The 12682-nt window shown below is 36.1% G+C and overlaps 3 protein-coding genes across 3 annotated transcripts in view; 2 read left to right on the plus strand and 1 right to left on the minus strand.

Annotated features, from left to right (window-relative positions):
* LOC107696219 (phosphoprotein associated with glycosphingolipid-enriched microdomains 1-like) overlaps positions 1 to 1037 on the minus strand; it is a 58604-nt gene extending 57567 nt beyond the window's left edge. The window contains exon 1 of the mRNA XM_016496473.1: positions 788 to 1037. The gene's annotated coding sequence lies outside the window, so the exon portion shown is untranslated. The remainder of the gene's footprint in view (positions 1 to 787) is intronic.
* Positions 1038 to 4257: 3220 nt separating this feature from the next.
* Positions 4258 to 5850, plus strand: LOC107696198 (39S ribosomal protein L53, mitochondrial-like). Its single transcript, XM_016496435.1, has 3 exons — positions 4258 to 4388; positions 5461 to 5573; positions 5669 to 5850. The coding sequence occupies exons 1-3, from the start codon at positions 4297 to 4299 to the stop codon at positions 5785 to 5787; spliced, it is 324 nt and encodes a 107-aa protein (XP_016351921.1). The 5' UTR covers positions 4258 to 4296; the 3' UTR covers positions 5788 to 5850.
* An 854-nt stretch (positions 5851 to 6704) lies between these two features.
* On the plus strand, positions 6705 to 8287 carry LOC107696199 (fatty acid-binding protein, heart-like). Its single transcript, XM_016496436.1, has 4 exons — positions 6705 to 6853; positions 7078 to 7253; positions 7334 to 7435; positions 8183 to 8287. Exons 1-4 carry the CDS (start codon positions 6781 to 6783, stop codon positions 8234 to 8236), a joined length of 405 nt encoding a protein of 134 aa, XP_016351922.1. The 5' UTR covers positions 6705 to 6780; the 3' UTR covers positions 8237 to 8287.
* The last annotated feature ends 4395 nt before the right edge of the window (positions 8288 to 12682 follow it).

Raw genomic sequence — 12682 nt, forward strand, 5'->3', positions numbered from 1 at the left:
GGCCGGCGGATGCGACGAAGGAGCGTCCGGCGGGTTTGCGGCAACCACATGTGGCGACACCGGGCCGGACTCCGCTTCATTGATGCATTGATGTATTTCCTCAGCGACCAGCACGGATCAGCTCCAGGCATTATAAAGATTTTTTTAAAGTGTTTTTGTAATTATCTTGAAAAATATGAAAACATTTCTGAAACATACACTCATGTATTGAAAGGTATTAAGTACTTTTTATTGGATGATTAAACGACTGGACATTTTTAGAGCCATTAAATCAAAATGATAATAAAAAGTATGCTCATACTATATCTCATATATGAACACATTATTTTATATGCATAGGCAAAGGATTTCATCTATGGAACTATGGCTCTCACTGTCTTTAGATTATTGTTTACATGTTGGATTAATTATTTTTGAAGGTAAATCACATGTTGGTTGTGCTTAAATATCCCATGTCTCATATTCAGGAACACAACTGAGAAATCAACAGATGACTCGCGTCACTAATATGCTTAAAACTCTGATACCAAATTATCTTAAGACTTACAATATCATTCCATTACATTCCACTTTTCCCACAATCGGTATGCAGGGAATTTCGTCGTATAAATAAGAAGCACTCAGATACAGTGTCCGTCTGTCCTCTCTCACGCGCGCCACACAAACAAAATACAGGAGAGAAGTTCACAGTCTTAACGGGCTCGAGCTCAGTACAGATATTTCTCTCTCCGCGCAACTTTTCCAGTCATGTAATGTTCGGGTGGGTTGATATTAAAGGACCACTTACCTCAGACGACCATCCGTGGATCAGCTGTTTCTCCGCTCTCGAGTTTATATGATCAGCGCAGGTTCCGCGAGCTCACAGCAGCACTCAAACAACATGCCGTATTTAAACCCGATCACAGAGGACAGTGCCAGTGAGGCTGGAGAGCTGCAGTGAGCACCGCGATGTGTACCACACACATACCACACCGGTCCGGTACTGCTGTGAGTCTGTGCCCGCTATCCTCCGCTACACTTCACAGATGCAGAGGGGTGGAGTGACAGATCCCAGCAGCGCAATGTGTCACGGGAGCTGTAGTTCTGCTCATACGGCCACTGCAACAGCAGCGCAAGTGGCTGCTTTCAGTTTGTGGTGTGTGGATGGCATGTGAAAATGAATAAATATGGCTATGTTTTAAAAATAACAATATGTTATGGATCTTTCAGGGATCTTTAACCCTTCTCTGCATTTTTCAAATTGAGTGCTGCATTTCAAAAGAATAGTTGACCCAACAGTGAAAATTTGCTGAACATTTACTCAATCTTGGGCCTTCTGAGAAGTAGATGAGTTAGTTTCTTTTTTCGGAGTGAATTTGGAGAAAGTTTGCATCACATAACTTACTCAACAATGGATTCTTATGGGTGCCACTGGAATGAGAGTCCAAACAGCTGATAAAAAAAAAACATCACAATAACCCAATAAGACTGTTGTTTCTGGCTAAAATATGAGTCCATAAACCATAGTAACACTTCCTCCAGTGAGAAAGTCCCCATATTTGTTTAGAACTGTTTTGGACCGTTTTTGCTTGTAAATGGTGTTTGATCTGTGCACAGTTCTCTCCTGAGTCAGATCAAACAACTTTTTCACTGGAGAATGCAATATTATAGATAGAGGGTTCATAATTTGGTCAGAAGAAACAGTTAAAAACATCTTGATGGATTTGTTTCTTACAAACAGATGTTAATTGATGAACTGCCATTTTGTGGATTACTTGTGTATTATTGTGATGTGTTTATCAGCTGTTTGGCGTCTCGTTCTGACGGCACCCATTCACTGCAGAGGATCCATTGGTGAGCAAGTGATGTAATGCTACATTTCTCCAAATCTGTTCTGATGAAGAAACAAACTCATCTACATCTTGAATGGCCTGAGGGTGAGTACATTTTCAGCAAATTTAGATTTTTGGATGAACTATTATTAAGCCAGGCCTTTAATAATGTGTATAGTTCCATATTAATGTATTTTCATACTTAATTGCTTACTTACACTGCAAGGCCATTAAAGTAATCTTTATTGATATAGGCTACAAAGTCATTTACTTGTACATTACATTTAAACTTGACTTAACATATGTTAATGTAAGAAGGACAAATAAACATTTAACTGAACATTATCTTTAGTTTAAGTTAACTTAATATTGTATATTGTAGTTTGTAGCATATTGTGTTTTATATGCTATATATAGCATATTTTTAAAATATATAGTTTGAACAATTCAAAAGGAATATGTACAGGATTGCATGGATAGTATAGGATTATAGGATAATAATAATAATAATAATAATAATACATTGTTATTCAGTTCATTTAGTGCCTGCTTTCTAAACACAGTATGCTTGACTTCCTGGGGAATATCCAAAATTATACTTAGAACAAGAAGCAATGACAGCAATACCAAAATGACTTTTAACATGCATTATAAAATGCCGACCCCTCCCTTGAGCAGTCTACCTTATTGTTTGTGCTTCAGTGCTTGTAGCCTTTTTTATTTTTGATTAAATGGTGGCAGGAGTAATCGTTGTCATTGTTTCAGTAAGGAAAAGAGAAACTTGTTTTTAGAAAGGGCTTGATAGGAAGTTCACACTTCAAGCTAAGTGTCTAAATATAGTTCTAATGTGCAACCACAACTGTGTGCTTAGCTGTTCAGGAAAGAAACACTCTGGTCATCAGAAGCATGAGAGCTGGGCCTTAGTAAAACACTAGTGCATACACTCTAAAAAATGCTGGGCTGATTCAACCCAACTTTGGGTCAAATATGGACTTACCCAACCATTGGGTTACATTTTTTAATTACATTTTAAACCCAAAAGTTGGGTTAGTCCATATCTGACCCAAAGTTGGGTTGAAACAACCCAGCATTTGTTTTTAGTGTATGTACGTGACAAGAGGTTTTTGGCACCATCAGAAGTAGTCGACTTGTTAGTTCCTCAAAACAGTAATATTGATTTGTTATGTGAAAAACTGCACGCTGACTCAGTGCTGACGATATACAAAAATTTTTCATTAGTGTGCACATTTATTTAGCTGTAGAAGTGTCACAATAATAAATAGCCCTAAGGCACAAATATTGATATTGTTCATGATAATGTACATCATTTATTTTGGACTAATATATAGCAGAGTTATGTAGGCCTGTAAATAAAAGTATTAATATATGTATCTAAATTATCTCCGTTAAATTTGTTTTGTATGTGTGTGCTGGTTGAAATATTGTTCATTTTACTGTTAAAATTGATAAGAAAACACTCATAGTCATATGAGCATATTAAAATATTCATAACTTAAGTTTTTAGGGCTTACACAGATTATGTCTGTATATACTTCTGAAATGTAGCTCAGCTTAGATGTTCTTCAGCATGATGTATCTTTAACTACCCAACTGTGTCAGAAATAGCTACAAGTATTTTGTTGTGCTCGTCGGTTTGAGTATTCAAACTCTCTAGATAAATCAATTCACAAGGACAGGGCATTCAATTTCAACTCTGTCATGTTTCTGTTCTTACAACATGCAGTGGGAGTGTACATATAGTCACAGTAGGAGTATGCTCTGTAAAAAGCTATTATTGATGGCATATAATTGCAAAAGGCTGTAGTCTAGTAAGTTGTGGAAATCATCTTGATACTACATTAGGCTGTTTGGTTGATTATTGATATAATATGACGTGATCAACATGATTTCTTCCTGAAAGTGCATTTTAACAAATATTTTTTATTATTAAAATGCACTTCCTGAAAGTGCATTTTAATAATATTGACGACTGTCCAACAGATTATGCATGGGTGTGTAAAGGAAGATTTAGCAAGATGGATCTATGGAAATGAACTGAATGAACTCGACAGAAAATGATAGGGAAGAAACCTTGGAGTGGCATACTAAATAAATACACTATCCACTTGCGCCATCTACTGGATATGTTTCATGTTTTGTAAATAACATATTTAGCAAGCAGAAATCCCAGCTTTACAGATAATTTAATTAAATCAATTGAATGCATTTGATGTAACAGACACAGCTGCTTTTAAAAGTAAAGTACATACTATATGTACTACGTACATATACGTAGATGTTATATTGACGGGAAAAGATAACTTTGGTGAAAATGAACATATTCCCCTCTGACACAATGCTTTTGTATTTTGTCATAGTTTTTTATTGGACATTTAATATCGCACTTTTTTAAATGCTTTCATATTTATGTTTGACGAGCCCGGCTGCATACGTCATCAGCAGGTGAAAGGTCATGTAGGGCAAGATGGCGGCGTCCGGGGGAGCTGTAGTGTTAAAGACGGTTAAGAAAATTATTGTACAGTTTTGCCCCTTTGAATCTAATGTTCGCTCCACAAGGTAAGAATACTGTACATACCTCGATGTAACTTACTTTAAGTGATCGTGGTTAATGTTGACCAGGTCTGTCTGGTAAAGTAAATCTCGTGCATGATCATGACTTCAGGAGCAGTTTTTCCTCCTGTACCTGCGGTCGGTCATAAGGACGAAGTATACGATGCAAATTACACTTATTTAGGTGTCACTGTGTGTTTCTCGGGTTCAGCGTTCACAGCAGCACTCGCCACTTCTGGACTGTTCTCCACACTCGACATTTAACATGCACTAGCATACGCAGATTATGTGCGACAATACGCAAAATTATTGTTAAACATTATATGAACGTGCTTTTGATACTGCGTAGAAACAGCATCGATTGTGATGCTTGAACTGTCGTATGTTAGCTTTTGTCCTCTGGCGCCTCTGTCAGTCTAAACGCGGTAAATGCAGCAGGCTGTCAAATTGTTTGAACGATCGGACTAGTATTTTCGTACTATTCTTGCAGAATATAACTGTGCACAGTTAGCAAATTGTATTGAAAATAATATGTGCCATTTGCAAATACTGTGATGAGGTCACGTAGCATACTAATGTTTGAAATGTTTACCATAGAAAAATGTTTGACTTGCTATACTAAGAAGAATATACAGCATACAGTTTATAGTGTATATTGTTTTTGTAAATTGCAAGCTAGTGTGCCGTTCCAAACATGCGTAATATCTGAAGCAGGATTCACAGAAATTCCAAATGTCCTATTCTGGATCCAAATGGTGATATAGTGTGCAATTATGTCAGTAAAATCATCTGCTATGAAATTATTCTAAAAGTTTGGGAAAAGCGATCCTAAATGACTCTTTAATCTGTTTCTGATGACAAACTGGCCACTTCGTATCGATGACATATTTATTGTGAGCTGTCACGACAGTGGTTCTTATCCTTCCTTCCTCAAGTGTTTGTTGCATAAATGAAATGTGAATTTGTGAATGTATAATTAAAAGCATAAGTCAGCCACACTGTATAACTCTCAGATCCCAAAAAGCCTCTTCATTCCATCACATCTCTTGCATTTCTTATCTCTGCTTCCTTCCTGCAGAGAGTTTCTCATCATGGTCGGGGCTGAAAAAGCCAGAGTCACAAATAGGAACTGTGAAGTTATCACAGATGTAAAGCATGACCAATCAGAGCCTACGATTGACATCACATTTTGTGAGTGACTGAACTGTAAATTCAATATTGCAGAGGAGCATACGGCATAGTGTCATTTTATGATGTATAATGCATGTTTTTGTGGTCTCTTGCAGTGGATGGAGAGAGGCTGGTGATGAAGGGATCCAAACTAACCACTCAAGAAATGCTCTCAGCCTTACAGACCCGATGCAGTGCTAAAGATCCTCAAGCTAAAGCAGGAGACAAGAAGTAGTCTATTCTGTATTATGTATTTATATGTCTGTGGATGTGTAATAAAATTGTTATCTGTCATGTCTTTGTGAGTTGACTCTCACTTTGTCCTCAGCAGTTTTGGTGGGACGTCTGAAGTAAATCAACAGGCCTCTATATTCAGACACAGGAAAATCTCTACTTCTGCTCAATGTTGTGTGGAAATGTGAATCTGATTTGACCAAACAAATCTGTAGGTTATTTTTGCATTACATTCAGGTAGTTAATGCATAACATTTAGTGCTGAAGAATTTCTGCTGCTTGATTTCTGTAAAACCTACAAAATGCTGAAAGGATGCTAACTGATATGTTATTATTACACACCTTTCGTTACTTTTAAACAGTAGTATCCACACAGTATCCAGTAAATAGCATGTTACTATTCCATTCTGAATGTGTCCAAATATGCGTAGAATTTGAAGCAGTAGTTTTCTTGTTCTATATCCAAATCATATTATTATATGATAAATATATGATTATATATTTGTGAAAAATATGCCTGTGAATTAATTTGCTATTAAATTATTCTTGAATGCTTGTTTTGCCTACAACATTTTGAAAGTCTATTTTCCTAGTTATAATTACGTTATTACGTAGTTATTAACGTAAAAATACATCTCGCGTGTTCAGCCACTGTGAGGAAAGAAAATCTTTTCGGTCAGAAAATGTTTCGTCTCATATTTGGTCAAACACTTCATTATAAAAATATTCAGTCTAACCATGTGCGATTGCTGTCCTCTGACCCAGTAAATGTTTTTTGAAGTCCGAAAAATGTGAACCCTTCCCCAGTTCTGAGTTGCGTTTGCGGGCGGGAGGTTGAGGAACTCCGCGCAGTGACGCTGGATCATCTGATTGGCTGGTGTGAACATGCACGTGCTGGAGGAGCTGTTGAAAAAGCCCGCAGTCATTCGATAACATCAGATCAAATCTGAGCTTTGAGCTGTTGCTTGAGTGACAAGAATCATCATCCGGAAAAATGGTTGACAAATTCGTGGGAACATGGAAGATGACCACCAGCGAAAACTTTGACGAGTACATGAAGGCTCTAGGTATGATTCTTCATCATTTAATAACGTAACAATAATACAAATGCATGTTATTTAGCAAGTCTCTTCAGTTACATGTTGCAAAAGAAAAGTTAATTAAAAAAAAAAAAATTATTAAGATTTAACATGCGCATCATTAATGTGCAATAGGTTAGGATTCTCATACATTTGATGGTCATTAATACAAAGGTGTTTCGTGACTGAAAGAAGTGCCTTTCCTTTTTCAGGTGTGGGTTTCGCTACTCGTCAGGTGGGAAACCGGACTAAGCCCAACCTGGTCGTGTGTGTGGATGATCAGGGGCAAATATGCATGAAGTCGCAGAGCACCTTCAAAACTACCGAGATCAAATTTAACCTCAACGAGTCATTCGAGGAGATCACGGCGGATGACAGAAAGACTACGGTTTGTAATGGAATAGACGTGATGGTTTGAAGCTGTTTATGGTTTGAAGTTAACGGGCTCTTCTCTCTCTTTATCTGCAGACTGTCGTGACTCTTGAGAACGGCAAACTTGTGCAGAAACAGACCTGGGATGGCAAAGAGTCGACGATAGAGAGGGAGGTGACGGATGGGAAATTAATAGCTGTAAGGATGCTAATTTATTTATGAAAACTAATGTTATAATATTTTGAATCATACAAATGTCATCATTACATTATATAATGCTGATAAGATCATTGCTAATGCACATTCAAAAGGGTTGTTGTTAAACTATATGCATATTTACAATAGTCACAGTAATTACATAACATAAGTTTTTTTAAATTTGAAAGTAATTCTATAGAAATTACAGTTTGCATTTTTATGAAAATTGTAATGAAATTAACAAATATTGTTAAATATATTATTATATTTTATATCAACAAGAAGAAGAAGAACAATACTTTTATTAGTTTTAATTATTATAATACTATTATTAATATTCAGCGAAAACCGGCAATATTTTAAATGGTGAGATATAGGGGCAGAAAGGTAATAGAAGCTTCTGCATTGAATATATATATATATATATATTCTTAATTCAAAATTATTTCTTCTGCTAAAATTTGCAGAATTTACAATTAAATATATAATGGAAAAACCCTGAATATTTAACTGAATGTGAATCTGACTTATTTTTTTTAAGTTTATCATTAAATTATCATTTGCTCAGTTGTTCAAATATAATAATTTTAAGGCTGTTAGCCTTAAATAAAAGTTAGCAATATAATATAGTTGTAAATTCTGTGTAAATGTACAGAATGTTAGATGAAAGCCATTGAGTAATTTTTCATTTTTCATTATTTGAGTGCTTTCTCGGTTAATTTTATAACCATATTCCTCTTTTGACAGAAATGCATAATGGGTGATGTGGTGGCTGTGAGGACATATGTGAAGGAGGCATGAAGTTATCCGATCTGGATTTGAAGTTGCCAGGCTCAGTTCAATGAGCAAAAAGCCAAAGTGAAATGTTATTTCTCTACTGAAAATCTCTTATTTTTGACACCAAAGCAAATGTGTGCTGACCATTTTAAAATGCATTTATTATCAGTCTTTATGGTGCTTTGAATAAAGTTGTTTTTATTTGCCTTCAGCTGAGTTGTGGTTTGTTAATCCCTGCTGTTTTAACATAGGCTTTGTCAAATCGCATGTGTGAACGGTTTCAAAAAATCTAGGCCAGAGATTTAACATTCACATTAAGGTGTGTTTGCTATGAAAGATATCACATAATACAAGGCGTGAGAGTAATATAGACTAACGAATAATATGATGATGTTTTCTGAACTGTCAAATATGACACATCCATAAAAAACATCCAAGAAATCCCTAAATTAACCACTTTCCCTTCAGTTTCCCTACTAGCATAGTCTTCCATCTTTTGGAATCCTTATATATTTGTTAACATTTCTAAAAACATGATAAAGTGTTAATAATGGTTTAATTATTCAAATGTTGTAAGATCTTGGCTATGAATCAAAAGGATAAAGCCCTCCTTGAGGAGCAACAAAAAAGTATTTTTTCGCAGCATTAAATTATGTATAGTCTGTTACTTCATGATTTGTTGTTGATATGACGTTTGTTAATCTCTGGAGATTAATAAACAAGGTTGTGATATTTAACTGTATACTGTACTGTATTTTTAAGGGGAGGCACTGCAGGCAAAAGCACTGTTTTTTCATGCACCTGCCAATTTTGAGATTTTGGGCTTTTTGGTTTTTCATAAAGTGTTTTTTCAGACTAGTGGAGAGAAAACCTCCAAAAGACACTGTTAAGCGTTTCTTTTATAGCACTTTATTTGAGTCAATAGATTTCAGTTGCAGTACATATTTTTAAAGGCCGTTTTCTCAAAATGAGTTTTTTCTCCTACACTGAGCCATAAATCTCCACTTCAGTAGCACTTACACACACCAATCTTTATATTTTTATTCCTGTCTAGATTCTGAAGGTTTTTACAGAGGGATTTGTTCATATATAATTTGCTTGATTATATACAACATTTTATTTCCCCAAAAATTGTGAAAATATATTGTTTTCTGGCTGTGTTGCATATATTATGGAGTGACAAAAAGAGATACCCAGAATTCCCTCTGTAAAAAACATTTGCCTCTAATATGTAAAAAAAATTAAAATAAACAAGAATTTTGAAACTCACTTCATACAGTGTTCAGATTTTTGTACTAGAAATGTATGCAAATTAGCGCATATTTCATTAAATAATGCATCATTTGCATATTTAAACATAACATTCTGCAAAACTTGTAATACAAAAAATGTTTGCAATTATCAATGTAATCAATCAACTGGGTAAGTAAAGTGATAATTAGTAGTTAATTGTTTTTTACCCTATTCACCTGCAGTGTCTCGCCAAGCTTCTCTCTGAAACATTCTTCTCTAAAAATGAGAGTTAACATCTTGGTGAACTGATCTTGGTGATTTATCTTCATTAAACTATTCAAAATAGTTCTTGCACCTCAGTAGAATGAAGACAACAAGAGAGTTTAACTGTTACAGTGGACTGTGTTCAAGGTTACAGAGGATATGTATTCCTTTCCTCCTTTTAGTAGAACATTTCCCTTTTTGAACATAGTTTTAGCATGCGTAACGAAACTGGAACACAGTGGGTCCCCAGAGTCATTCCTTTTGACCTACACAAAGAGCAGAGAATGTTCCACCAGTGGCTACTTTCCCAGGACAGGAAAGTGTAGAGATACACTGATTGAAATTGACTGCAAAAACAGCTGAAACAGGTGGGTTATGGGCCAGCTCTCTCTGTACAGCCTATTCAATAAAAACAATGCATTTTCCTATTACCCAACCTGTACAAAGTTTAAACGGTGAAAGGTGGTACTGGAAATGTGTTTTGTATGCATGTAGACTTTATCATGGTTCATTTTTAGATACATAACTGTTTCATGATAAAAATGTTAAATGTACAAAAGTAAAGTCTATAGTGGTGCAAACTATCAATTTTTTTTTCATCAAATTTTGCCGTTGAAATTTTGCTGAATTGAAAATGTAGGCTGAATCATTTATGCCAGGGGTGTCAAACTCCTCCTGGAGGGCTACAGTCCTGCAGAGTTTAGCTTCAACCTGCTCCACACTGCACAGCTAGTTTTCAAGTAATCCTGAAGACCTTGATTAGCTGGTTCAGGTGTGTTTAATTAGAGTTGGAACTAAAAGCTGCATTCAAGCCATGCTGTAATTACCGTAATTATGAGATTCCAACTTGTAAAAAGCATTCACGTCCTCATAGAATTCGTAATTACAACTTGTAAACTGGGAATTCTCCCCAGATTCATTTAGGCACCGTGTTCAGGCGTTGATAGTACTGCCATAGAAACATCATTCTGAGACAGAGGACACAAACAGCTCTGAATAGAACGTCACGTGTTGTCCTCTCAAATTACGACAAAACTCTGCAGAACAGTGGCTCTCCAGGAACTGGGGGGTATGAATACACGACAACAATGATATAGGCTACTAAAAACAGAAAAGTTTTTCCTTTGCATTTTTGAAAAGTTTCACGTACAGACGACAACATTATGAGAATGATCCACGGATCTGCGAAAACAACAAAAAATGCTATATTATGCATCCCAGGCCAGTAGTTGGCGATGTCACTTTTTAAAGAAACACTAGGCACCTAAAGACTGAACATGTAATACATATGCACACGACGTCACCATTTTCACGAATTTTAGTTTTTGTAGTTTACACAGAGATGATAATGGCATTGGTTTCACAAACATGCACTTTGAAACCCATTTTCAAAATGTGCACTTTTTAGGCCCCCAAAACTGTAAATGAATGGCCAAAAAACATAAAAAGTTTTAAGCCATTTATTTAATTCATAACTGATTGTAACGTGACAAGAAACATTTCACATTTTCGACATATCAGGCATACGAATAAGAGTAAATGTGTGCAAAATAGTGCAAATAGTTAAAATGGATTAGAACAAATTATTGTTCTTTAACTATTCTTCTTTTTAATTCTTTATTCCCTTAAATCACTTTAAACCATTTAATTATTTAAATCCGTTAAATAGAAAAAGACCATTACACCCCCCCTCACCCTCAAAAAAAAAAGGTCCCTCTCCAATGTTTAAGACATAGGCTACACTGCATCCGAAATCGAATAATGTATAGTATGTCCTACTTATGTTTTGAAACTTTCTTTGTGACTGTTAAAAAATACGTTTTATATATGAATGTGTGTAGCATGAATGAAATTCACATGTACTACATCATGCACCATGTTGTAACTATCATGTGACCTCTGGTGTCAGTTGTGTTGCTTCACTGCCATTCACAAAGTGTCCATCAGATGAGCATTTCATATAGTCTCATAAAAAATAGTAGGTCACTTTATGCCTTCTGTTTTATGAACACTATGAATTCGGACATACAACTCAACTTACATACTGTTTTTTTCCCGCATACTATATAGTAAGGAAGTAGCCATATTTGGGCATTGGGACAGTTATAAGATAGGCCTAATATACAAGTAAACTGATAAAAGAATTTCAGATAAAAAATTATACTTTATGTCCACACATTGATTTTGTTTTTTTACTTGGCGACATAGCGAGTAGCAATGTAACAGTGTAGAGTAAACCGGTCATTATTGACTGGCTAGAGTAGCAGATCTTGTGCAAGTCTGTGTATTGCATTATGGGTGTGCACTGCTTGCGGGATGTCTCAGTATTGTGTGTCGGATTCACAGGGGTCTTGTCTTAGTGCGTTGACCCACAGACTCTTTTGCTTGTGCAGATAACACTGCAGGAATGAAATCATATCCTTTGAGTAACATCTGGAAAGTTGCACAGCAGGACAGGGATCGCACCCTTCCGCTCACTTTCCTTACACTGGAACGGACAATGCTGTTGTACTGCAGTATCGGCCTGGGTCTGAGACCAGAGCCAAGGTTACAGTCCCTCAAACTGCAATAAAACAGTTTCCTCTGTTATTCACATATCAGTAGAGCCTCTTTTACACACTGTCAAGGTTATAAAACCTAAAGAGACCTACACGCTTATCCGATAATAGTCATTGCATGTCTGGCATGTTTGTAATGTTCTATAGTTTATCAGTGTTACTCTTCCTGAGGCCTACCATGACCTCTGTTTTAATTGGTCAATTCATGCCTGCACAACAGTAGCTGATATGTTATTGCAAAATGCTTTGATTTGCAAATCAATCTGTCGACATAGCAGCTGAAAGGGTTTTGGGTTCACCTCGGTTGCCTGGTGGGAATCAGGGTTGCTATGTGTCAGTTGAGTCAGGGCTGATATCAGCAGGGGCTTCTGGGAAGCCTGTTGCTATGCAACTAGCCTATTGGACTCCAAATCCA

The sequence above is a fragment of the Sinocyclocheilus anshuiensis genome, unplaced genomic scaffold (genome assembly GCF_001515605.1).
Source record: "Sinocyclocheilus anshuiensis isolate Anshui unplaced genomic scaffold, SAMN03320099.WGS_v1.1 scaffold734, whole genome shotgun sequence".
In the NCBI taxonomy this organism is placed as follows: domain Eukaryota; kingdom Metazoa; phylum Chordata; class Actinopteri; order Cypriniformes; family Cyprinidae; genus Sinocyclocheilus; species Sinocyclocheilus anshuiensis.

Excerpts from the sequence above, each read along its gene's own strand:
- LOC107696199 (XM_016496436.1), top strand. The coding sequence starts at position 6,781 with ATGGTTGACAAATTCGTGGGAACATGGAAGATGACCACCAGCGAAAAC. Across the intron at positions 6,854-7,077 it reads CGAGTACATGAAGGCTCTAG|GTGTGGGTTTCGCTACTCGT; the intron begins GTATGATTCTTC and ends TTCCTTTTTCAG. Across the intron at positions 7,254-7,333 it reads CGGATGACAGAAAGACTACG|ACTGTCGTGACTCTTGAGAA; the intron begins GTTTGTAATGGA and ends CTTTATCTGCAG.
- LOC107696198 (XM_016496435.1), top strand. The coding sequence starts at position 4,297 with ATGGCGGCGTCCGGGGGAGCTGTAGTGTTAAAGACGGTTAAGAAAATT. Across the intron at positions 4,389-5,460 it reads TCTAATGTTCGCTCCACAAG|AGAGTTTCTCATCATGGTCG; the intron begins GTAAGAATACTG and ends TCCTTCCTGCAG. Across the intron at positions 5,574-5,668 it reads TACGATTGACATCACATTTT|TGGATGGAGAGAGGCTGGTG; the intron begins GTGAGTGACTGA and ends GGTCTCTTGCAG.